At 36.8% G+C, this 27,843-nt stretch overlaps 1 protein-coding gene across 5 annotated transcripts in view; it reads right to left on the reverse strand.

Annotated features, from left to right (window-relative positions):
- The window catches only part of RABGAP1L (RAB GTPase activating protein 1 like), a 213,062-nt gene that overhangs the window by 18,157 nt on the left and 167,062 nt on the right, over window positions 1-27,843 (reverse strand). For all 5 annotated transcript variants that reach the window (XM_034409764.3, XM_034409762.3, XM_034409765.3 and 2 more), the window contains one exon: window positions 7,915-8,007. In XM_034409764.3, the coding sequence (XP_034265655.2) occupies window positions 7,915-8,007 (93 nt within the window). The remainder of the gene's footprint in view (window positions 1-7,914; window positions 8,008-27,843) is intronic.

Consider the following 27,843-nt stretch of genomic DNA (forward strand, 5'->3'; position numbering starts at 1 on the left):
CAGACAAGTGGGCAAGCAAGCTGTGTGGTAGGAACTGCAGTGTCCTCCTTCTTGTAATAAGAGTGTGCCAAATTTCAAAGGAAATATGTCTGATATATTTAGCGAATGATTTTTTAAAAGCCTGTGTGTCCAATTTTTTCGTAGCTTATTAAAGTCTTTTCTTCTGGAGATGAAAAAGAAAGGTTTTGTTATACCAGACTTAATCCATCTTCTCAACAAGAAAGAAGTCTTGCAATAATAAATTTAATTTTTTTAAAAAAAAACAGTAATTAAAAATCACTTTAGTCCTGAAAAGCAGCAACATTCTCAGAGGGAAAGTCAGTTAAAGCATCTCAAGGAATAAGCAGACTGATTTTGTTGCCTCCAGGGAAAGTATAGTTTAAAAAGAACCTAATTATTAACACTACTACACAGAAGATAAAGTTTGTGCACTGCATATGCCAGCCAAACTTAAGATAAATATGTAAACAGAAGCACTTTTTCCACTACTATATTATCTGTAGTCTAAAAATAAAGATTGTAACATCCAAATACAGTCTCAGGGCTCTGCATTATCAACTGAAAAGGTGAGGGGTAGAATTATCAACTATCAGTTAACAAGGAGGATACTGCATTTCCAAAGACACCCCCCCCCCCCAAATCCACACCATACAGTCAAATAAAACTTACCTCCAGCACTGTCACAAAGCAACTACCGTTTTCAATCATGGATAAAAAGTTGAGAAACAAAAAGAGAAGCAATCCAATGAAATTTAAAGGCAAATCAACAATAATTAGGAAGGGAACAAAACCCCACGTTGAGAATTCTGCATGGAGGTCCAGGGCTTCGTTTTTGAAAGATAGCTTATTTCCTACTATGGCCTATTAAAGCAAATGTTTGATTGAAAGGAGGAAGCTCAGACTTGAAAGGCAAGTCCTAACTCACAAAGCTGTCAGCACTACCCAAAATGAAGAATAAACAACTACAGCAATTGGTCCATTTAAAGCGAGTAGATTTCACTATTGCTTGTAAACTGGGTGTGTCATCTTTCACCTATATACATACAACATGTCTTTTTCAGTTTTAAAAAATCTGATTTGAAATGTAGAAGAGAGCTTTTGATATTGTTAGTTTGGAGTTTTAAAGTTTCATATCCAAATGAAAAAAAAAAATAAACACATAATAAATTATTGCAAACTACTTTAGCCTTTATGGGCTAAAATACTTCATATTTTCCACTGGGTTTTCTGCTGCTATAGGTAATTTAAAAATACAGACTGAATTATTCATATAAGTCACAGTTATAATAATGGCTGATATATATTCTTACATATTAGTTATATTAATATGTAAGAATATATATCAGCCATTATTTTTTCTATTTCTCTGCTGAAATACATGGACTAAAAATCTTGCCAGATAGAAGAAAATTCTGCATTCCTAATTCCAAACCCATTAACCAAATGAATGTTTCAATTGGGAGACTTATTACTGTAACTGAGCTTCATCAAAGAAATTTACCATGAAAAGACTATATATAACCCTTTCTCTTATTAATATGATGTACCAACAGCAATTTATGGCTGGGACATGAACATGCCTAATCCTCCTGTCTTCTGCTTTCCACACAACAACCCTGTAAAGTGGATTGAGCTGAGAGAGCGACTGACCAAAGTCATCCAGCTGGCTTTCATGCTGAGGGTGGGACTAGAGCTCATGGTCTCCAGGTTTCTAGGCCTGTACCACTACACCAAACTGCCTCTCTCTGATTTTTCTTAATGGATCAAATCAGTGTGCCTCCTGTATTTTCTGCCTTTATGCATAGATTTTCATATTTTAGTTATATCAGGGGTGGGTTCTACTTACCTTTACTACCGGTTCGCAATGGGACCGCACGTACGCTTCTGCGCATGCACAGAAACTTCCTGATGATGTCCGGGACAGTGGGCGGAGCCTCCTGCCAGTTTTACTATGGTTCTTGCAAACTGGTCCGAACCGGGGCAACCCACCACTGGGTTATATGTAATATTCAAAGTCCATGAGATCTTAAGTTTTAAAACTCTTAAGACTCAGACTTTGAAGGCAGTTCAAAGATCTTGCTGTCTGTCTAAACAAAAGGTTTAGAAATCTAGCAGTGTTGCAAAATATCTTTACTACTCACTGTTGAAATAATTGCTTAACAAACTGCAGTCCTGCTGAACAATGACGTTTCTATTAATATGAAGAAACAACCAGGTTTGGAAAATGTTTTTTTGGGGGAAAATCTTTGAAATGTGATTTAGTTATTCAGGACATATGCTTTGTACTCAAAATCATATTATTTAGTAAGTTATTTAAATAACATCTAACTAGCCAAGTTAGCAAAATATAGATTAACATAAACAAAGGTATTTCAAGGCAACCTCTCCTGTATCATATATTTGCACTCTTCAAACTAAACAATAAAAAGGTGGTAGGAGAACACATTCATTACTGAAAGCTGAACTTTAAAAAAATATGCACGTATGTATATACATTAGTGAATAAATATGAAATCTCATTTGAGTTAAATTCAAAACACAATAACTGCATTGACATATCCAGTATTCACTCCATACAGGCTGTCAAAACAGGGTCATAATGGGCACTTAAGTACAACAATTATTTTCAGTGTGTCTGATAAAGAGGACCACAGTCCAAAAAATGTATGCCACATTCATTAGATTACTATACTAACAAATTAACAGTTACTCCTATGGCAGCTATCATTATGACACAGAACGAAAATCAGAGCTAAGTAAAGTGAACAGCAAAGAAACATTACATTTAAACTCAATGAAATATCTATACATCCATCCACACCAAACACTGGCTCTCTTATGAATGGGATACCCACAATTCAGGCATTATTATAAAAGTTGAACACTAATAATCCAGGGGATTATTTTTTTCAATGGTAATGGATTAGAGACATTTCAGAGGAAGACACAACTGACACAGGAACATGGCACTGAACAAATGATGCATCCAGTTCAGTAAATCTAAAATGATCAGTTGTCCACAATTTCTGACAAGAGCTTTTCCCCACCAACTGTGACAGACCCTCCAAACTTCCACATTATTACTTAGACTCAATAACATATATTTAAATATTCTTATTTTCTCTTAATGTCTCATGATGTAGAAAATTAAAGAAAACAAGTTTGATTTCCTGAGTATTTTGTTCCAATATTCTTTGGCACAGTGCAAGAATTCAATAAGGCAGTGTGGAACTAGAAACTCTTTCATTCAGTGATGCATAAAGAGAGAAGGGTAATGCTCAGCTGTAAAAAGGCTGTATGTGTTTATTGTAAATATATTATCAGTTAGGAAACAGTGGGAATTTTTTTACCCTTATCAGTGAATAAGCATGCATACATGCAGCACACTGAGTCTTTCAATATTTTTGCAAAGTTAACAAAAGGACTCACAGTATTATAAATGTTTCCAAATGTATCCAACATTCTTTGAATGAAGCAGTCTTCAACACTGAGAAACATCTCTTTTGATCATCCTTTAATCCTTAAGAAACAATGAGGAGATGTTTTTCCTCCATTTCCAAATTCCTCCTGCTTGGTTATCCAAAATTTCTTTTGGGTAGCAGACAACAGGTTTCACTTGATTATACTGAATCCTAACAATATCAAGGAAATAGTTTTGAACAGAATTCTTTCTTTCTACTTCTACTAATAATTGGGACAATCTGGAGTCTTTTACTTAATGGATGTCAATGGATAAGACTGATTCTGAAAAGAGCCAATGAGTAGAGCCACTCAATTTTAATTCCATTTCAGTGTTGACAAGACTGAAGCTGTGCAAAGAAAACTCATTGTTTAGAGCTGCCACTGATGGAGCTCTCTGACTGGTCCCTGAGTAAAATCTATACACTCTCAAGCTATAAAAGATTTCTAGAGAGGAAGCTGGGATGCCTTTCACTGTGTAGCCATCATATTAGAAGAGGTATTTGCTTTACTGAAGCACAAGAAAACCAGCAGTTGGTACTACAGATACAATGAATGTTGACAGAAATGGTAAGAATACAATTATGTTGATTTGCAGACCAGGACTTTTTGGGGAGCATGAGGTGATGTGAGTTAAGTACCAGTTGATACAGATCACAAGTAATAATATATTCATTCTGAATTGGCAAAGCTTTTAAAAGATGGAGAGATAGATAGATATTTCCTGCAGTAAAAGACACCAAACAACGGTGTCTCTTTAGATTACCAAGCCAAATTCATTTGAAATTCCAAAATTTAAAAGCCTATTTGATACTATCAAGAAATCTAGAATAGAAACCAATCTAACAGCATATAATTTTTCTTCTGATTCCTGGGAAGAAATCAACTCGGATAAATATAATGCCTGACTTATCCAATCTGACAGGATAGAGGGCCATCTTTACATTGCTTTTGATTGAATATGGATAAAAGTCCTTATCAGACTTCTGGATATAAGTATGCAAGTAACATGTTCTGATACTGGGTTGCATTCCTTTGGATGAATTCAGCCTATCCCTTCATGCCTGAGGTCCAGCCAAGTGCTATCTTAAAAATCAACAATTTATCCTCTCATTGAAATAGAGGCAACAGAGCTATGTCCAGGGGTCTGCCCTCCCTGCTCTTAGGCATCATCCCTGCCCAAGTTGATAGATTCTGCTGCCAAACTGGCAATAAAGTCCCCAAAGCTAAGGGTGCTGGGGGATTTCAATCTGCTGAGTGGTGGTACTGAGTCCAGGATAGCTCAGGAGTTTGTGGACACCATGGCAACCATGAATCTCTGCTAAATCCTCAACAGCCCAACACATACTATAGCTGCACGCTGATCTGACTTTTGTTTTGAGGCAATTGTGATGTGATCTGTAGTACAGAATTTTAATATCAGTCCATCGCCATGGACAGATAATTCTCCAGTTACTGTGCTTCCTCCTTATGAGAGACAGATTCTATTCCATCAGCCCACTGCCATCAGAGGTCTCGCCATGGGAGTTTGGGATCTTCCTTGGGGATCTGGCAGATGGTTCAGTTGAGGCTTTGGTGGCCTTTGAAATAGGTAGATTTCTGGGCCTTCGATCACATAACTCCTATGTGGTCATTGCCTGTACCTGGTTCTGGGTATATTTTGATTTATTAAAGAACTCTGGGAGATAAAGGGCCAAAAGATGTGGTAGATATGCATTGGAAGATGATTTGGAGTGAATGCAATCAAACATGAATAAAATCCCATATCAAGGATTACCATATAGAAATCAAGATTGCCTCACAGGACCATTTCCCAGGCCACTGTGAGGAATATTTTAACTATTTGGAAGATAAATTTTCACTATGATAATGATCTGTCACTATTGTTGTACGTACATTGTGTTTTTAATTGGCTGTACACCGCCCCGAGTCCTTCAGGAGAAGGGCGGTATATAAATTAAATTATAAATAAAATAAATAAATAAAAATAAATATACACCAAGAGCTTATGTACCGGAGACAAATTCCTTGTGTGTCTAATCGCACTTGGCCAATAAAGAATTCTAATTCTAATTCTAAAATCATACAGATGTGCACTTGTGGAAAGAGGGGTTGATGCCTTCTGCCTTGGTAGTCCTTGAACTCAGCTATCTTATATAACAGGGGATTCTGGAGGCAGTGGATTATGGACTCATTCTAATCAGATACAGACTGGTATGTGGTATAGGGAGAGCCCTGATCATACATATCAATTATTTGTGCTGTAGGCAAGATAGAGATGGTGCATCTGTCCTTGAGCTTCTTCATCTCTCAGTGGTTTTTCATACTGCTAACCACAGATCCTTCTGCACCAATTCTGGGGGTTGGGAATTGGAGTCACCATATTGTTGTTGTTTTTTTCCATTCCTTCAAAGCCTGTTCCAACTAGTGGTGAACAGAGGTTGCTCCCTAGGTCCTGTTGATTGGAATATGAACTAATCTAGTTGTAAGGCAACATTAAACTTCCATTAAATTGAAGAATGTTTGGGGAAGTACCATCCCACTATAACACATATTTAAATAGCAAATTACCTGTATGGTTATTGTCACAAAATATCCTGTACTTAGTGAATCAAGTATATAATCTATCCAGGCTCCACTCTGTGGACTTATAAATAAAATGTGAAACTATAATCATTAGCAGTTTCTTTACCTCATACATCTATTAATTTAAACTGAAATAACAGTTTCTTCAACATTATTATCAAATCATGCCTTTTGTTATAATCTACACCAGTATCGGTCTGGAATTCTATCTCTCCATTTTGTCTTTTGTCAATATTTACATTTTACCACAGATCGTTATAAAAAAGTGAATTCCAATTTATTTGGTACATAAAGTGAAAGTAAAGTAGTTAATAGCCAGCCCCTCAAAAATCCTTTAACAAAGTTATGTCTACTCTTTTTATCATTAAGAACATACATCATTTCAAAGAATGTAGAGCTATAAAAAATAATAATTAAACCCTCAAGATTTAGAAGAGCCTCTTGCTATCAGTAATAGTCCAAAATCAAACATTTTAACAGAAAATCATTTGGCTTAAGAATTGCCTGCAACATTGCCATATTTGAATGCCTTGGCTATAACAATGAATCATTCTTTTGTATATAACCATACATATTTAACCCTGAATGTTTGAAGTCACAATTTTAACATCTTCAATTCTAATTCATCCCTCCTTTTCCTTTTCATTCTATAAAGAACCTCACTCTCATAGAATTCAACAGTCACAAAGCCTCAATACATCAGTGTTCACTTTGAGGGACAAAAATCTCTAAATTATATGTGCATGCAGATATAAACCTTAAAATTATATAATCTGACATGTAATATGAACATCATGTCCACATTATTTTAAGCCAGAATTCAAATTCTGCTTTAGATCAATGTAATATATTAAAGATCCAATTTTCCAGATTACTCAAAATTTGGTTTAACTTGTCTAAAAAGAATTGGCATAAATTTGGGTATTTTTTTAAAAAAGTCTACCAGTCTAAGCCCCATATACATATCACGAATAACAATATTTCCAAAGGTCAAGAAACATGAGAGTAATTTGACCTATTAGTTTTACACAGTGCAATTGTTCAGTCCTAATACTTAATAAAACCCATTTCAACAACTCAGTGGTTCAAATACATTACTGCAATAATCCTTACAACATCCCTGTAAGGTAGGCTAGAAGTATCCTATGTATATAACATATGCCAACTGAGTGGAAGAACAGATTAGTGATAGAAATACTATTCAAACTTCAATTTCAGGTTGCCATTTTGTTCCATGCAACTAGTTATGGGAGTTCAGACCAAAAATGTAACAAAATGAATAAAACTAGAGTTCCACTTTACTAAGGAATTCTGTTTTGTTCTTGCTTGTAACCAACATAACATTGAAATGTGGTTCAATAAAATGAATTATTTCACCACCTCTGCCTCTCAGTCTATGAGATCGAGAATGTTATAAATATTACTAAATCATCAAGAGTATTTGCACCATAGAGGAAAAAGTCATTCATTTAGTGCAGCCAGTCAATTATGGAAGCATTTGCCTTCCAAAATGCATCTAAGGTAGCGAACCACACATAACTTTCTCTAACATATAATTCTTTGCCTCCTTTGCATGTCAGTAGAAGAGAATCCCTCATTCTTTTTCAGCATGCCATGCAGTTTCCCAGAAGTATAACCTACAAACATATAAACTGAGAAAATAAAAACATTATATGTTGTTCCTAAATAAAATAAATAAAAATAAATGGCTTCAAGTAAAACATTTAACAATAAAGAATTTTAAATAAGTCTCTTGAAATGTGCCACCAAAGGCATTGTGAACTCACTGCCAGATCTCTCCTTTCAGCTTGTAAAGGCAATCTTTTTCTGTTCTAATGGAAAATATCTGAGCACATGGCAACCCATTACCTTGTATCGATCCAAAGGGTCTTCCTGCTGCAGCTGATTCTCCCTCATCATTTGATATTCTCTCTCATATTTCTTCAGCTTCTTTGTAGGCACCTGTAGGTTAATAAAAATAAATAACAAAAATATTAAGGTTAACATTCGAGGTGAAAAACTACTCTAGCAAGACATATAGGGACTAAAAGAAGTAGGAGCTATTGTATACTCACCATCAACAGTAAAATAGTCTCTTGATCTTACAAAGAACTGCCAGTACATTTCAAATGAAAGTAGATATGTTACTTCTCCCCAACAAGGCTACAGTGTTCTAATTATGAGGCTAAAAGTAGGGAATATAACTCAATTCACAATGGAATTTTATTATTTCTATTATTAAAAGGGGGGGGGGGAAATCACACTTCCCAGTGCTAAGAGCAGCAGCTAAGTACCCATCTCAAAATAAGATGGACTGGGATTCTTGGGGGGGTGTCTTTATAACTGGCACTAATTTGGGATTCGGGACAAATGTGTGCGATTATAACTAAGAAAATTATTTTGAAAAACAGGTGGCTTCCATCAATATGAATTTGAAATTTCGGTTGCACCTCCTATAAAGACCCATAATATTTGTGTGGGAGTAGTGCTTCTCCCATTATAATATAAACCACACAAACTAAAGTATAATTGTTTTAATTACAGATAGGCAGTGGGAGTATGGCAAAATGAGGCTACAAAAATGTACACATCATGACAGTACAATATGAAGATAGGAAAAATTAATGAGAAATAGGACATACTTCAGCAAATGGAAATTTTAGCCCTGCTGTACACACATAACGGGTCTAAGACAAGTGCCATCTTGCCTCAGTCAAATTGCCATATTTATTTATTTATTTTATTTATTTTATTAAATTTCTATACCGCCCTTCTCCTGAAGGACTCAGGGCGGTGTACAGTCAGAAATAAAACCATGACAATAGAAAAATTAAAAACAAGTTAAAACAATTAAATCAATTGGCCGAAAATTCTAATAAAACAAGCCATTAAAATAGTAAAAATATTATTATTATTTAGGCCAGCCCTGCTTGTTGGAATAGTAATGTTTTTAGGGCACGGCGAAAGGTACGCAGGTCGGTAATCCTACGAATCTCCGGGGGCAGCTCATTCCAGAGAGTAGGGGCCCCCACAGAGAATGCTCTCCCCCTGGGAGTCGTCAGCCGGCATTGTCTAGCTGACAGCACCCGGAGGAGCCCCTCTCTGTGGGAGCGTACCGGTCGATGGGAGGCTATCGGTGGCAGAAGATGGTCTCGTAGATACCCAGGGCCCATGCCATGGAGCGCTTTAGCCCCCCTGGCCACAGCCATCAGATGGTCTTCCAGGGACAGTTGTGAGTCCAAGAGGACACCCAAGTTGCGAGCCCTCTCTGAGGGGGTCAAGATCTCACCCCCAATAGTCAGTGATGGAGTCAACTGAATATGATGGGACGCCGGAAACAACAGCCACTCGGTCTTGGAAGGGTTAAGTCTGAGCTTGTTCCTCCCCATCCAGATCCGTACAGCTTCCAGGCACCAGGACATCACTTCAAGGGCATCATTGGGGTGGCCTGGGGTGGAAATGTACAGCTGAGTGTCTTCTGCGTACTAATGGAAATCCACCCCGAAGCCACGGATGATCTCGCCCAGCGGCTTCACATAAATTTTGAACAGGAGGGGCGAGAGGACCGACCCCTGTGGCACCCCACAGACTAGGCGCCTTGGGGTCGACCTCTGCCCCCCTGCCAACACAGACTCGTACGGCCGGAGAGGAAGGAGGCAAACCACCACATAACGGTGCCCCCCACTCCTAACCCCTCCAGCCGGTGCAGCATACCATGGTCGATGGTATCAAAAGCCGCTGAGAGATCTAACAGAACCAGGACAGAGGAACAGCCCCTGCCAACATACCACAGGACAACTTGCCGCAGAGAATTTCATGTGTGATAACTCAATGCGATGTTATCCACCACTGTTTCTTTGACATTATTTTCATTGACAAAAATGGAACTAATGTCAAAGAAACAGTAACAGATAACATTTATCATGTTGAGCTATCCTGCATGGAATTTTCTGTGGCAATTTGTCTCATGGCCAGTTGGCCACAGCGAGTTATTGCATAGCGAGTTGGCTGCAGCAAGATGGCTATGGTGAGTTGGCCACAGCGAATTGTCTCATTCTGCACAACAAAGTGACATGTTACACTATGTACAGAGTAAAGTAATGGGACAATGATAGTTGCTTGTATAGAAGCATAGAAGTATTTGGTACCTGTTCCAGGTACTAAAAATATAAAGGTAAACTGAATCTAAGAAAGTAAAAAGCAATGAAGCTGGCCAAAATAGGTCAGTCTGTATACAGAGAACAATGTGAATGTTCAGGCTGAGGCAATCATGAGGCCTCAGTGCACTAGTAGCAGCAAATCTGTCCTCCAAAGTCATCTGGCTGTTAAACAAAAAGGATAATTGACTATTAATTAAATCTCCTACTGGAACACCTGCTGTTTTCTCCTCTGACTAGCTGCTTCCTTGGAGCAGGAATGCTGATTTAGAAGGTTTAACAATCTACAGTCTCACCAGACGGCCTAAAGCAATGTACACAGGTAACTTATCCAAAGTTCTAAATATTATTAAAACGAGTTCTCTTTATGGGAGGTCTGTAAACACAGTCTTAAAACTTGTGCTGTCCACTTCAAATGACTCTGATAACTGCCAAAACAAAAATGAAGAACTCCAAAACTTGAATTTGAAAAATTTCAGCTTTTATACAGATTAACAGAATTGGAAGGGACCTTGTGGATCACCTAGTCCCGTGATGGTGAACCTTTTCTGGACTGAGTGCCCAAAGCGTGTGAGTGCAAATGTGTGCGTGTGCCTGAACCTCCAAAATGCAATGCGTGTGTGGCCCCTGCGCATGTGTGCGCAGCCCACCGCACATGCCCCTCTGCACATGTGTGGCAGAGACCCGATGACCAGCTGGCTGGCAGGAGGTGTGCATGCATGCGCGGCGAAGCTGAATTGGGGCGATGGCTCATGTGCCCACAGAGAGGGCGCTGTGTGCCACGCATGCCATAGGTTCACCATCACAGATCTAGCCCAACCCCCCCCAAGCAGACCCTACACCATTTCTGACAGATGGCAATCCAGTTTCTTCTTGAAAGCTTCCAGTGATGAAACTCCCACAACTTCTGAAGGCAAGCTGTTCCATTGGTTGATTGCTCCCACTGTCAGAAAATTTCTCCTTATTTCCAAGTTGAATCTCTCCTTGTTCAGTTTCCATCCATTATTCGTTGTCTAGCCTTCAGGTGCTTTGGAAAATAGCTTGACCCCCTCCCTCTCTGTGGCAGCCCCTCAAATATTGGAACACTGCTATCATGTCTCCCCTGGTCCTTTTCTTCATGCCCAGTTCCTGCAATCATTCATCGTATGTTTTAGCCTCCAGTCCCCTAATCATCTTGGTTGCTCTTCTCTGCACTCTTTCTAGAGTCTCAACATCTTTTTTATAGTGTGGTGACCAAAACTGGATGCAGTACTTTAGGTGTGGTCTTACTAAGGCTTTATAGAGTGGTACTAGTACCTCACTTGATTTAGATTGTATCCCTATTAATGCAATTTAGGATTGCATTGGCATTTTTGGCTGCCGCCGCACTCTATTACCTCATATTTAATTTGTTGTCCACTAAGACTCCAAGATCCCTCTCACAGTTACTGCTATTAAGCCTGGTTTCACCCAGTCTATATGTGTACTTTGGCTTTTCTTGCCTAAGTATAAGACATTACTTTTCTCTACACTGAATATCATTTTGTTAGATAAGGCCCAGTGTTCAAGTCTAAGTATATTATGTCCACAGTATTTTGCTGGTCTACTAATTTAGTCACTATGTTGAAAAATGAAATAAGATTGGTTTGGCATGATCCATTTTTAACAAATCCATGCTGACTTCTAGTTATTACTTTACTCGTTTCTAGATGTTGGCAGATCTGTTTTTTTATTATCTTTTCTAGTATCTTCCCGTGTATTGATGTTAGGCTGATTGGTCTGTAGTTTTTTGGGTCTGTTTTTCCCCCTTTTTTGATGATGGGAACCATATCAGCTCTCTCTTTTTCCAGTCCTCTGGTAATTCCCCGGTGCTCCGGTGCACACTATTGTAGTGTGTTTCCTACATATGTTTGTTAAGTTGGTTGCCAAAAAGTACATCTATTTTTTCTGTTTGGTTGGGTGGCCTGTAGTCTACACCTATGGCAATGTCATTCTTTTTTTTCTTTTATATTGACCCATATTTTATTTATTTATTTATTTTATTAAATTTTTATACCGCCCTTCTCCTGCTGGACTCAGGGCGGTGCACAGCCAAGAATAAAAAACATCCCAATACAAAATTTAAAATTTTAAAAGAATTAAACAAATTTTGGCTCAAAATTTAAAACGTCCCGACTAAAATCCATTTACCATTAAAAATATCTAAGGGGGGGGGTGTTACGCCAGCCCAGCTTGATGAAATAGAAGTTTTGAGGGCACGGAGAAAAGCACGGAGATCTGGTATCCTACGTATCTCCGGGGGCAGGTCGTTCCAGAGGGCAGGTGTTGCCACAGAAAAGGCCCTCCCCCTGGGGGTCGCCAGCCGACATTGCCTGGCTGACAGCACCCTGAGGAGTCCCTCTCTGTGGGAGCGAACTGGCCGGTGGGAGGCTATCGGCGGCAGAAGGCGGTCCCATAAGTACCCAGCCTCTATGCCATGGAGCGCTTTAAAGGTGGTAACCAACATCTTGAAGCGCATCCGGAAGACCACCGGAAACCAATGCAGCTCGGCAGGAGGGGTGTCACATGGGAGCGCCACATCGCTCCCATAATCCCCCACATGGCCGCATTCTGCACCAGTTGGAGCCTCCAGGTGCTCCTCAAGGGGAGCCCCATGTAGAGAGCATTGCAGTAGTCCAGGCGGGAAGTGACGAGTGCCTGAGTGACTGTGCGTAAGGAGTCCCGATCCAGAAAGGGACGCAACTGGCGAATCAGGCAAACCTGATAAAAAGCCCCCCTGGCCATGGCCGTCATATGCTCTTCTAAAGATAGCCATGCATCCAGGAGGACGCCCAAGTTGCGAGCCCTCTCCGTGGGGGCCATTAACTCGCCCCCAATAGCCAGCGATGGCACCAGCTGACTATATCGGGACACCGGAAGCCACAGCCAGTCGGTCTTGGAAGGATTGAGTCGAAGCCTGTTTCTCCCCATCCAGACCCGCACGGCCTCTAGGCACCGGGACACCACTTCAAGGGCATCATTGGGATATGCATTCTAGCAGGTTTTCGTCTTTGGTTCCGTGCATTTCTGTAGCAATGTAGTGGTCCTTTACATACAGTGCAACTCCACAAATCAGATAACATAAATGAAGCTGACACAGAAAATAGTTAACCCAGATAACCCCAACCCAGCAAGAAAGTTCAACGAAAATCCTAGATATTTTCACAAATTCCATTGAAAGCAAAATAGATGTCTTTATTTCTCACATATATCCAAACAGAGACACACACAATCCCCTTTTCTTTGTGTCCTTGGCTCAAAACTGATCACTCAAAAGCCAGATTTTGCAGGAATAGAAGCAAAGCTCACCAGAATGCTTTCTATTCTTTTTCTATTTTCCACTTGGGGACAGAGCATATTTGTAGCACAGTGAGTTGCTAGGATACCTCTCTGTGAGTGCCTGTCTTGTATTCTCAGCTGCTTTATCACTATCTCTGATCAACAGAACCATCAGTAAATACAGGGAGGAAAGAATAAAATGATGAGGAACCAACTACCATTAAAGCGAATAATATGGTATATGAGATGGGGGGTGTAATTTATAGTGTTAATTCGCTGCTGAATAAATAACCATATCTTTAATAGCTTTTTATAAATGATACTAGATAAAAATGAAAATGAGGATGATGCAAATATATGCAAATATCAATTGGTGGATTATACATAAATATCTGTAATTATGGTGCAGGTTTTCAGAGGAATACTAGCATTATAGTTGGTTATAGCGAAACAACTAATTTTTTTAAAAAATATTTTCCATAAGGTACTGCCTACAGTACCTTACTGGATTTGGGAATGACTGAATAGAAAGGAATCTTGATGTAATGATGGACAGCTCAATGGAAATTTCAATCTCATGATTGGCTGCTTAAGAAGGACAAATTCCTATATCAGGAATTATTAGGAAATGAATGGAAAATAAAACAGCCCACGTAATAACATGAATTGACAATGTAATCATACTTTGCAATATTCCATACCAGAAAGCGGTTAAACTAGAAAAAGAAAAGAGAAAAAAAGATCAATTAAACTATTGAAATAACTAGAGCCAATGTTTTAGGAGAAAAGACTACAGCAATTGGTGTTTTTAGTGAAAGCAGATGAGGCAGGTCAGGCATGCTATGGAATATGCGAAATGATCAAATGCCCAGACAGAAATTACTTTCGGTCTCCAGCTCACAGTACTAGTGGAGCCTGTAGGGCATCCAGACAATGTCTAATGCAGAGGGGTTCGAGGAAAACAGGTCCTTTTTTGCACAATGTATAAACAGTGAAATTATCTACTATCAGATATAATGGGCATCCTTTTAGATAATTTACAAAAAGAAATTCACAGAGAATAGAGATTAACGATGGCTTGACTAAATGGTGCTATATTGTCTTCTGAATCATAAGTAGCATACTATATGAAATACTGGATTCTGGGAAGCAAACTTTCTAGTAAAAGAAAGGATCCCACTTTATGCCTGTGAGTTTCCCAAATGCATTCGGTTGGCCCTATGGAATATTGGGCTAACTGGGCTTTCTGACTGATCCGGCTGAACAATTATTTTAATGTTGTTATCTAACTCTTTCTTTCCTCTACTGTTACAGCAAAACTGTCATACCCTCCAGATGGAGTGAACAAAACCTTCCTGTAGCTCTCAGTATTCACTATGCTGATGGATGTTGTAGAGAGAGCCTGGAGGGGAATATGACTATTTCTCAAACTATGATTCCAAATCTGTTAATTTGTTACAGAAGAAAAATATTAACAGAATATGCTATTTTCTTTTTAGAAATATTAAGATCTGAGATTATGAAGTTTCATTCAAATTCTTCATAACTGTTCAGTATTCGGCAACAATAAGGTTTGCAAACAGCCCACCACTACATTTTTAAGATACAATTGGAATATTTTAATTAATCTGCCTAACATAGAATTAGAATAGGATAAAAGAAAGATACCAGAACCTCACAGTTACTAAAATATATTAATGGATGGCTACAAAAAGTCAAATATTAAATTTTGCTCTGTTTTGGGAATATTTCTTCACAAAAAGATAAGTTAAATGAAACAGTAATAAGATATATATATATATTTATAAGATATTGTACCTTGTCACATGTAAATACAAAGCTGAAAACATGTGCATTGTTCAAAGATGGAAGAAAAGTCACAATTAAATATTAATAAGAAGCACAGATCTATTTATCTGTCCTAGAATAGAATAGAATAGAATAGAATAGAATAGAATAGAATAGAATAGAATAGAATAGAATAGAATAGAATAGAATAGAATAGAACAGAACAGTATTGAATTCTTTATTGGACACACAAGGAATTTGTCTCCGGTGCATAAGCTCTCAGTGTACATACAAGCAACAAGTGATAAATCATGATCATAATCATCGTAAGATACATTCATCATAAATCATAAGATAGAACACTTAGTGATAGTCATAGGATACTAAATAAGCAATCAACATAAATTATATTAGGATACTAAATAAAACAATATAAATTGTAAAATACAAGCAACAAAGTTATAGTCAGTGGTGGGATTCAAGTAATTTAACAACCAGTTCTCTGCCCTAATGATTTCTTCCAACAACCAGTTTGCCACACTGCTCAGAAAGTTAACAACCGGTTCTCCCGAAGTGGTGCAAACTGGCTGAATCCCACCACTGGTTATAGTCATAAGAAGATAAGGAAATAGGTAATACGAAAGATGAGAAGGATAATAGTAATACAGCCCTACTAAGTAGTTTGAAAGTGTTGTGGGAATTAGTTGTTTGTCAGAGTGATGGCCTGAGGGAGGGGGGAAACTGTCCTTATGTTTAGTTGTTTTGGCATGCAATGCTTTAGCATCGTCTTGAGGGAAGAAGTTACTTAAAGTTATTAAGCTATTTAAATTTTCTCTGGTACAGACAAAAATTCCAGAATTTTAAAATAAAAAATACAAAATCTCCAGGGAGATAAGGTTGAAATCAATGCTATTTTAAGGCCATTTCATATTCTAAAGTAGCGTGGAAACATGTTAATCAATTGCAGCTTCTCACATTGCTCTGATGCTATAGAGATTACTTAATCCATACAAAAATAATTCCTCTCTATTTAAAAACAAAAGAATTTTAGAGCAGCAAAAACAACCTTTTCCTTTGAAAAAAGGACCCAGTTTGTGGGGGCAATAAGCTGACTTTGTATAAATATACAAAAGGATGAAGGCTATTGCTGAGCACATTGTAAGCCGCCCTGAGTCTCCGGAGAAGGGCGGCATATAAATCAAATTAAAAAAAAAAAAATATATTATTGAAAATGCCTACATACAGTACTTCTTACATTCAAAGTTATTGGTTTAACAAGAAAAGAAGCCACAATTATTTTGTGGTATCATAGCAATACATTCTTGCAATGTAGGACTAAAGGATTGTTTTTATTAAAATGCCTTTTACCAGTCAATATTTTAATATTTCTAAAATATTATAGTCAGAAAAAGCATTTTAGCATTATATGAAGACTAATTTTCAAAAAGTGATAAAATAAGACTCACTACATTCACTAGCTTAACAGATCGCTGTCTTTCAGAAACAGATCAAAGAACAGCACTAGGAACCTATATTTGTAGACAAAGTTAATTTTTTTGCTTTGTTCCAAAATCAGGTTCTATGAGATAAGAAAAAAAATTACTTATCTTTCTAATTATATGTACTGAATATTCTAATAAAGAACACAACGAATAATTCATTGGATAAATGTTAATTAATACAAATCCTCTCCATTATTTATTTTAGAAAGGAATTTTGATCCAACCTTTTTTTTTTAAAAAAATCTATAGAAAAAGGCATCATTGTCTACATCAGGGGTCATTGAGGGCCACATCAGGGTTGTGTTTGACTTTGGGGGGCCAGGGTGGGCGTGGCCAGCTCAATGTCACTCATGTCAGAGGTGCCTGTCGTGGCTCAAGCGCTCTGTCAGCGAAAATGGACTCCTGACCTCTGTTTTTGGCTGCAACAGCTTCCTGCAACCCTCTGCCAGTAAAAACGGAGCTCCGTTTTTGCTGGCAGAGGCACCATGGGCTGGTCCTTTGCTGTTTCCAGGGTGGCCCCATGGGTTGGATTTAAGCATCCCATGGGCCAGATCTGGCCCCCAGGCCTTGAGTTTGACACCCCTGGTTTACATTCACAGTATTTCCTTTTTTTTCTTAAAGTTTTATTTATCCATTTTTTCCTTAAACATACATATGTGCTTAATGAATAGTGTATTGTCTGAGTCATTTTACGTTTACAAATAATAATTCTGATATTAATGATAATAGTTGAAATAATAATAATGATCAATTTACTTTATGCTCAATACTAATGACAATAATAAGTATTCAGATATATCTGATAATAGTCTTTCAACTTCTAACATTTGCATCTACATGTTAATTGTAATATATTATATAGCAATATACCTAGTAATATTTTCCCCATTTCTAATTTCTACCTCTATTTTCTAACTTTTAATCAAGCAAATCTTATATTAAGAAGTATTCTATATCTATCCATCATCTCTTGCCCTTTTTAGTATTTCATCTCTTATTGGTTTTTTGACCAATCTTCCATAGTCCTCCTTGGTTTCTTGCATCTCCTTACATCACTCTTATTTAATCTAAATATTTCATCTGCCTCTACATCTACTTCTCGCTGTCAAATCTCCAGCATGCCCATAAATGACTCTTTCATCATTCCTGGGAGTTCTTTCTCTTTGTCCTCTTCTATATTTTGAGCTCTTAAAGCATAGTCTGCCTGCTCTGTTTCAGGAATTTTTACTATCTCTTCCTCATCTTTATCTGTTTGTATCATTTGTTGATTTGTCTCCTCTATTTCTTCCTCTACTCTTTCTACTTTCTCTATTTCTTGAATTTCTTGTACATTTTTCATTTTTCATTATCATTTGCGGAGAGTTTATGTCATGTATCAGTTCCTTCATCTCCCTATGGTTCCTTATCATAGCTTCCTGAATTTTTTGCTGCAGTTGTGGCTGGAAAAAAACAGGAAAAGAGACGGGTAAGCCCGATGGCAGAGGATCACTAGTATTGACAGTACAGATTGTATTTGAGGCAATAGATGGTGTACTGTCCCATGATCTATCCATATTTGTAAAATATGCTCCCTAAATTACTGTCATATGATGGGAATTTTAATTTTCCCGTTTTCAACACTATCACTAGTATTCATCTTGACTTCTATTTTTAAATGGTATTTGAGGAACCAAGCGGAATTAGAAAGTTATTAAGCGACCTCTCTGACATTTCCCTTAAGGCAGTGGTTCTCAACCTTTCTAATGCCACGACCCTTTAATACAGTTCCTCATGTTGTGGTGACCCCCTACCAGGGGTGGGTTCTAAATTTTTTTACTACTGGTTCTGTGGGTGTGACTTATTTTGTGGGCATGGCTTGGAGGTCATGTGACTGGGTGGGCGTGGCTAGCTGGTCATGTGACCGGGTGGCCATGGCTATGTGTATAGGGACTACTCAGACGGCTGAAAAAAATTATTTCTGACAGGTCCTCGCACTTTTGACTGGTCCTCACACTTATGACCATCCTCACATTTATGCCCGTGCAGCATTCTTAACAATCATGACACTCATTTCACAACTGCTTCTCTTCACCATGGTGATAAGATAGGGCAAAAAATGTAAAATGTGAGGACAGTCATAAATTCGAGGACTGGTCAAAAGTGCGAGGACCAGTCAAAAACAACTTTTTCAGCCCTCTGAGTATCCATGTGCACAAAAGGACTACCCAGAGGACTGAAAAAAGTCATTTCTGACAGGTCCTCGCACTTTTGACCAGTCTTCGCACTTATGACTGGCCATCATTTATGCTCATTGTAGCATTCTTAACAACCATGTCACTCATTTCACAACTGCTTCTCTTCACCATGGTGACAAGATAGGGCAAAAACGTAAAATGTGAGGACAATCGTAAGTTCGAGGACTGGTCAAAAGTGCGAGGACCAGTCAAAAATAACTTTTTCAGCCCTCTGAGTAGTCCATATACATAAAAGGATACAGCAATAGAGAGGGATGAAGGAAGGGAAGGGAAATTAGAGTAGGAGTGAGGGTAAGAGAGGGAGGAAGAGAGGAGGAGAAGGAGAAAGGAAGAGGAAGTAGGGAGGAGAAGAAGAGGGGGAGAAGAGAAAGGAAGAAGGAAAAAAAGGAGAGAGGTGGTAGGTTTGAGGAGAAAGATTGCTGTACAATAAAAAAGATGAAAGCGAAAAAAACAAACCCCAAACAAATATAAAGATATTAAGATAAAGAATGAATTGTTAAACTTTAAAGAATAAAAGAGAACAAATATGAATAAATAGCAATAATTAGAAATACACATACATACATACAATGTATTTTCTTTGAACAGAGTATTTGGCCAGTTCACAAATTTAAACAGTGTTTAGTCATTTCAATTAAATTTACAATTTCTATATTTCCTTTTTGCCATATTTATTCCTCATCTATTTTTTTAAAAAACCAATATTACCCTTCATCCTCATCTCTTATCTTAATCAAATTCAATTTTTCCCTTCTATTCTATATTATACTCCTTCACATTGTCATCTATTTTTATATTCATCCTCACATTGGTTAATTATGTAATTATGTAATACAGTTGTTTAATACAAATTCAACATTTTAATATAAATCAGTTAGTTATATAACTATCTTTTTTGTATATTAATCAATATGAACATGAATATTCCAATTATTTCCATGCAATCCAATTTCTTACAAAATTAAATTTCTTTAATTATATTTACCAATAATAATAAACCAAATAATTTCCCCATATATTCCTCCAAACCACAACTTAACCATTTCTGCTTTCAATACAATATACAATTAACAGTATTTCAATTATTACAATTCCCTAGTTAAATAGAGCTTTTTTTCTTTTGTGTTTTGCCCTAAATTTCCCATTGTTTGCAGTTTTGCACCTACCTTTTTTGGTGAGGAAAAAGAAAAAGAAATCTCTCTCTGCCTCATTTTGTCATGTTGCTGCAAAGACCCTGCTTTACTTTCAGTTTCGCTTTTTCAGCATAGCTAGGGGGAAAAAAATCTGCTCCAGCTCCCTTTGCAGCTAGCAACGGAGAACAGACCCCTGCACAAAACAGCTGAGAGTCAGGAGGCCGATCTAATCAACTTGTGGTAATTAACCTATGCTGAAGCTGAAAGGGGCTGTTTTTTCTATTTTTGCAGGCACCGTTCTACTCATTTGTTTTCTTTTAACACTGATCAGCTGTAGGGCGGCCCTTTGAAGCCCAGTGGCAAGAATTTAAACAGTTTTTTTTCCCTCTAGCCATCAGCTGGGACTCAGGAAGCAGCAATAGATTGGGAGTGGGTGGGGTAAGCGAACAGCCAATGGCAATCCGGCAGAGGGTGAGGGTGAGTGAAGGCAAGGGGGGGGGACGAGAGAGGGCTTTGGCGACCCCTGTGAAATGGCCATTCGACCCCCAAAGGGGGTCGCGACCCCCAGGTTGAGAACCGCTGCCTTAAGGGCTGTCTCCCCTAGCTGGAATCTGCCTGGTCCATGTGTTCAGATAGGGAAGGGAACCAGAGGGTTCCATTCCTAGGAAAATGCACCTCATCTGGTGGCCTTGGAGACACACTTGGTATTGCTAACCTTCTGTTTGGCTGAACTTTGTCAGGTTAGGTCTTTTTGTTAATTAATTGGGTGAATATTTTTGTAACATATGCTCCTTTTGATCTTAAGAGGCAATTATTTCAACAAAAAAAGCTCTCTTTCCTGTTTACTGAATAGCCAGAGATAGAATAGTTAGAGACTAAAAAACTTGATTATGCTGGAAGTGTAAATTGGATGAGGATACACTTGCTCACATGATACTATTATAGCCGGGTCTTGGTTTAAAATTTATACATTTGTTAGTATTATGTTACAGACCTCTATAATGTTTACCATATTTTAAATTACACAATAAAAATGGAAATTATCATTATATGAAGAACTATGTAAACTATATGAGTATTTACCAAACATGTGGTATAATAAAAAAAGAATGATCTTTGATATTGACAGTGCAACTCCAGGATTACAGTCTTGGATCAATGATATTTAATTTTCTGTCCTTGAACTTGTTCAACATTGGCATATGGAAAGGTGATAATACTATTCAAGGATGTCAAGTAAAGCTATGAATTCATTATTCAAGATTGTCAGGGCTGGATTTCAAAAACCTTGAATATAATATGATCGTGGGTTTTTTTTTACATTAAAAGTTTTTTTTTAAAAAAATATTTTACAAATTCCATATTGTACTCTGTCATTTGTATTTTAAACTGACTCCAAAAACATATTTGTTATGTTTTATTAGCACTGCATACTACTGTATTACAATAATAGTACTGTCAAAAAGGATACCGATAGTTACAGGCAAGGAGTGGTAAAGTTAGTGTATTTGTAGGTCTAAAATATACCTAAAAGGGGGTTTTGGCACACAGTTTTCAGCTGATGTTTTTAGTAGTCAGATCACATGGTGTTCTACAAATATATATGATTGAAAATATTTTCTTGAAAAATTCATAAGTCTAGCACTGGAAGACGTCAAGTACTAAACCCTTCACTAGCTGGGTTCAAGCCAAATATATTTCTTTTCTTTTCTTTTTTTCTTTTCTTTCTCTCCATTCCAAACTATGCTCTATGTACAGTATCCCTCCATGACTGGAAGCTGATCAGCCATTTTTATACAGACTTGTAGTAAGAATTTTAATTAGTGGCTTTGGTTGCTAGCTTGCCTTAGTGCTGTCCAATGGTTTGAAGATTCTGCTTTTAATCATCAAGGTCAATATTATCAATCACACAAAAACTGAGGCAATGTCCTTTTGATACTATGAAAAAATAATTGATTCTATATGTAGAAATGAATGTCCTGATATGATGGTGCATGGGGAACTATTGGAAAATGGGGTTATATGTTTCATTTCATTCTTTTATTGACATTTGTACTAAAATTTATCTGCTATTATATTCTAATATATAATAATTAAGAATATAATATGTAAGGTTTACAGTTCTTATTAAGTTAAGATTTGCCATGATGCTTTTATAGAAATAAAACCTTGTTTCTATTTTTTTTTTAATTTCTCTGAGTATATTTAATTGCTCTATCTGGTGACTTTTAAAAACAAGTGTTTACACATCTATATTCATGTCTGAATGAAGAATCAAAATATATTTATGGTAACATATTTTATATGGAAATCAAACAGCAGATTAGATGTTAGGTTTTCTGAGTTAAATAGATGAGGATGAAGGGTGGAAAACATTGGAAACCAAAATAGGAGTTATATTTTTAATTCTTCAGTTTTAATTATGAATATTGATCTTTTTGGCATTTGCTTATATCTCCCTGTGCATAGTATTATCTCAGCATATCAGGCTATCCACCAAATGCATATGCAAAAATACTTACTTGACATGCAAATGTAAAAATGCTCATTTACAGCTAGAAGTGGCTTTTATCTGAAAGGCCAAAACGACTAACAAACAAATAATTTTGTTAAACTATTATACAAAAGAAAAGATACAAGTCTGTATTCCACTTGATAGTTAAGGATAAATTAAATTTATTTGGAAGCACTCTAGCATAGTTTGTTTTATTAGGTAGTAAATATTTTGTGTAAAGCATTATGGTGAGGTTTGTGGTGAATGGAGATTTTGTAAAGTAGTTAAAGTAGTGTTCTGCCTCAGAACACTAGCTATAAAAACTGTGTCTTACTCAGCAATATACTTGCCCAAACAGAATGTGCTTAAATCATGATTATTATATACTGGATTATTCAGTATAAATTCTGTGCAGCTAGGTATTTGTATAGATAAATTAAAGATTAACATTCCCAACATTCTCAAGAGTATAGTGGACTCAGATTCTATAGAAGCAACACAATACCCAGACTTAATGCTCCAATGAAACTTTAACTACCACAGAGAAACATGAATTTCTTTAAAGCCAACTTTTTCTATGAAATTTACCTCCAATCTCTATTGTCAAGTGAAACAAAATAAAACACACAAACACATGTAACACAATCACTCACATTCTTTTTTGTACATTATGCAAACACAAACAAATAGAAAGATGGGGTGGAAAAGACTTCTTTTGTGCGTGCGCAATAAGCTCACTAGTCCTACAGGTTAAACAGCATGAGGTTAAATAAATAAACTAGAATACAGTAATTTTAGGGTCTCTTATTCATGTAGGAACACTACAGATGAACTGTATAGCCAAATTCATGGGTGTTCAGAATTGTACACAAGAAAGAATCTGAAAGGTTTCAAAACAATATCTCAATCCGGAAACTGTTAAAACTGTTAAAACAGTGAAAGCTGAAAAACATAGAGGAAGAAGACTTTTTTCACATTATAGACATTAAAAATAAATTGAAGCAAATCATATTTCTTAATGTAAACACCTACCACATATCTAGGTTTGCTGATTGCCACCAGGCTGGCTAGAAAATCTTCATCATACAGCTGGCTAAAGACATGAGAATCGTAGGCCGTCACAACAGAAATTTCTTCCATCATGTTGTCAGCAAACTGTTAGCAGTGACCAGCAATAGGACGAAGAATTAGCTCAGTTCAGCTTAGCTCAGTATGACTTTTTCACAGCAGCCACCTGAAGTGATTAGGCAGGGAGTGTCACCGAAGAAACAAAATATAAAAAAAAGGAAAAGGAAAAAGAAAAAGAATGAAAAGCTCCCGCAGCCAATGAGAACAGTTCCTGGATGCTGCTTTTCCTTTGGGAGTTTTCTTGGTCTCTGTGTGGCACAGATAGATGAAACACCTGTTCATATGTCTATATGGTAACAGTCTTTCCTTAAGTTTTCTTCAACCATAAAGTAATCTTCCAACAGAAAAGTAATTCCAAAAGAAGCCGAGAGAAAGAGGAACAGTTCAGTCCACAGCGAAGATCTCCTATGTTCTCACAAAGCTTTCTTTAAATGCAATATTTAATCACACTAGATTCCTTTTAGTGGAGGAGTCAGATTTCTCAAGGCAAGTTGTTTTATGCGTTTTCCAAAGATTTGCACAGTAGACATGAATAGCATTCTGTCATGATTGGGATTTTTCTGTATAACCTGCCAGATATTTCGGAAAGAATCCATATTTGCATAGTCGGATATGTTTTCAATTCACATTTGACTTTTTAAAAATTATTCTAACATTACAAAAATTAATTGGTATTTTTAAAATGGAGATTAAAACACAATCAAGCTTTCTTCGTTAGTCAAAAAGTAAGATGATAAAATCTTATTTAAATGATATTCATTCATAAGAAATAAACTATTTTTTTCCAAAAATGAAAGAAAATCCAACACACTTTTATATGCAACATCCCATCCTTTTAATGAAAAAAGTGTTGGTCACAGAACTGATAGATTGACCAACATACCAATAAAGAAAAACTTAAAAAAAAACTTTTAACATTGTATTTCCATCTATGTTTCTAAAATATTGGAAACAGAGTTCTATAAATTAAAAAATAGAATATATTTTAAAAATGACTCATTCCATTGTGGTTTCCTGCAACATTCTCTCCTGCCTAGCCCTGTGATAAAAAGCAAAATGTCACGTTTGTCACTTGCAAAATGAATATAGAACTTTGCTCTGCCCTCAATTTCATTTTTCTCAGCAAGTACTCCCAAAATCTTTCATGGTCATTTTATTTGCACTTAAATAACAAACCTGGGAATACCTTTTGTGTTTTAATAAGAGAGAAATAAAAGCACCATATTATTGCTGTGAAACTGGGCAGAATTTTAATAGGTTTAAATAGAGAAAGCATGAAGAACAAATCCTTGAGATTAAAATATCTCATATTTAATCCAAAAAGCTATTTTAGTAATGCAGTTTGACGATGCTGAGGCTAATGTGGGCTTACTTGATTTCTTCCCAATGAAGGCAGCTCTGATCCATATTGTAAACAAGTAATTCTTCTTCTTCATCAGTGGATCGAATTCCTGCCTGTCATTTTAAATCCTCCACTTTATTCTTCAGATTATGTCACTGGACTGGGAATCTTTTCACAAAAGCATTTTTTAAAGTAAGATTTTCTGGCTTCAACTTCCTGGTTGAAAATCCTTGCTAGAAATGAAAGTACTCCTTCTCGCCTTTGTAGTTCTATCAGTCTGACTCAGCAAGGGTTGATAATGTGTGCAGAAGGTGACTGAACAAAGACACCTGTTGTAGGAGAAAGCAAGGAATGGAACTTCCCGTGATTCTTTGCTGCCTGGGAAGGTTTTCAAGAAGGATCTACTTACAACTGAGAAATGCCTAGGCTTCGAGAGTGCTTACCCTCTCATATATTCTGTGGTAAAGACCAAAGGATGAACCAGGAAATGGTAAATTTTCCTAAAACTAAGGGCATCTAGATAGTTTATGATTCAATCAAATGCATATGTAAATAAAAAGATACAAAGAATCGTTTTACCAAACCCCACCTTAGCCAAACTACATTTAAAGCAGACTTTTTATGAATTTACAAATAACACGATTCATTTCTGGATAGTAACTCAAACTTAATTTCTCTCTCATTTAGCCATCAAATATATTCTATTACTTCCTCTTTTTTAGTTTCTATGCAGTGCTTTCTAAAAGACAATCCAAGCATTGGATTATCTGGGAGGGCACTTATGACTGTGTAAGAGAGGAGTCCCAGAAATTATCTCTTTCCATAGAAAAAAATACCAAAACTGGGCAGCTATAATAAGTAGCTTGTTAATAGTTTGTGAGTTTTCTATAGAGCAGCATAGCTATATGCAGACATGTTTTAAGATAGTTCAAGCACTTTTCTGCAGAATAATTCATTAAGAAATTAATAATATACTAATTGCTATCTTATCTCAATTTTTAAAATTAATGTTGTGGTATTGTATGAACATTCCACAATGATCTTTCAGTAGAATGTATGGCAAAATGTTTCTCATCCTCCTTCCTGTTTCCAACTTTCATGATACATTTCTACTAGTTTAAATAAATAGTGTTCAAAAACACCACTAATGTTAAACTTACTTTGCATGCCATATAGAGTATCTACAGATATAGAAAGTACCGGTATGTGTCCATCCAGACTACTTCTAGGATGTCTAGTCCATCTCTCATTTAGTAGAGATACATTTCATCCGCATACCCTTTTATCTCACCTAGATGTAATGGATAACCACTCTCAATAGTTTCAGATGTTAAACAGGGTAGGGAAGGGAAGAGGATAAAGTCATACACACACCAAAACATATCCAAGGGCCTGACCTCTATCAGCTCAACTGATTCTGTCCATCTGGCTTCCAACTCAGAGCGAATATGAGTTATTTTTTTCTATAAAGTGCTTAGACAAGTCATCATAATTTGCACTAATTTGTTCTTCTGGCCATTCCTGCTCTTAAGGGACACTCTCAATAGTATAACTGGCAAAGATTCTACAGATATAATAAAAATGGAGAATTAATTTGGCTTCACTGCCCTTATCATGACAAAATAGTTTTAACTTGAGCTTTTACCCCTGTCATATCATATTTGCTTCTTGTTTTCCATGAGCATCTCTTCACTCATTTCATTTTTCAGAGTTCCTCAAAAAAGCAAGAAGCTGATTAGGAAAGTCAAGAAGGTCCTCCAGAAGCTAATGAAGTGTTCAATAGAACTGTCTTTTAAACTACTGGGTAAATCCCCAACTGCCATCTGAAAACCTGAATCCATCAGATGTCTGGAAAAGCCATTTTATTTGCACCCTTCTCCCTGCACAGGTTAGCAACTCCAATTAATGGAATAATCTATCCATGACAAGGGATTGATGAAGTGTCCCTCAGACTCCTAACTATGTAAGAGACACAACACACTTCCTAAGAAGTCTGAAATCCATTGGCAATCTCCCTAATAAACCTATTTCAACAACTATGTATGCTGAATCGCTATATACCAACATCCTACATATTAATTTCAAGCTATGAAAAACAGTATAGCTGATATCAACACAGCATATCTTGACAGTAGGCCTATTGCTTTGCACTCATCCAAAATGACTGCACCTTTGGTAATCATACACCTAGAAATCAGTGGCACCACTGATGCTTGACTCCACAATATTCTGACATCTTCTTAGCTGACTCAGAATGCTTTCTCAATTCTTATCCCCTAAAACTCCTCCTTTATTTGATATTCACTGATGTCATTTTCATAATCTTGGACCCATGAAAATGAATCTCTCTGAAAATTGAAATTCTATTATGATCTCAACAACTTACATCCCACCATCAAACCTAGCCCATCTCAATCCATCTAACAAAACAAGTCCATTTTCTCAATATCACAGTAAAGCTACCCAATGGACACGTAAGCATTTCATACAGTAAATCTACATATCAGGAAGCGAGTTATAGCACACAAAAACATACACTTTTTAATAAAATGTTTTAGTTTGGAAAAACTACTAGCTCTTCCTCCTTCTCCTGGGTAAATAATTGCCAAGTAATTTTCTTGAGTTCTCTTTTCAACATTCAACAATATTCCTGCATTTTTAACAAATTTTCCTTTTTTAAAAGTTCAATCATAAATATTTTTACTTATGTGTGTTAAGTACAA

The sequence above is a fragment of the Pantherophis guttatus genome, chromosome 3 (genome assembly GCF_059756535.1).
Source record: "Pantherophis guttatus breed Tessera chromosome 3, ASM5975653v1, whole genome shotgun sequence".
NCBI lineage: Eukaryota > Metazoa > Chordata > Lepidosauria > Squamata > Colubridae > Pantherophis > Pantherophis guttatus.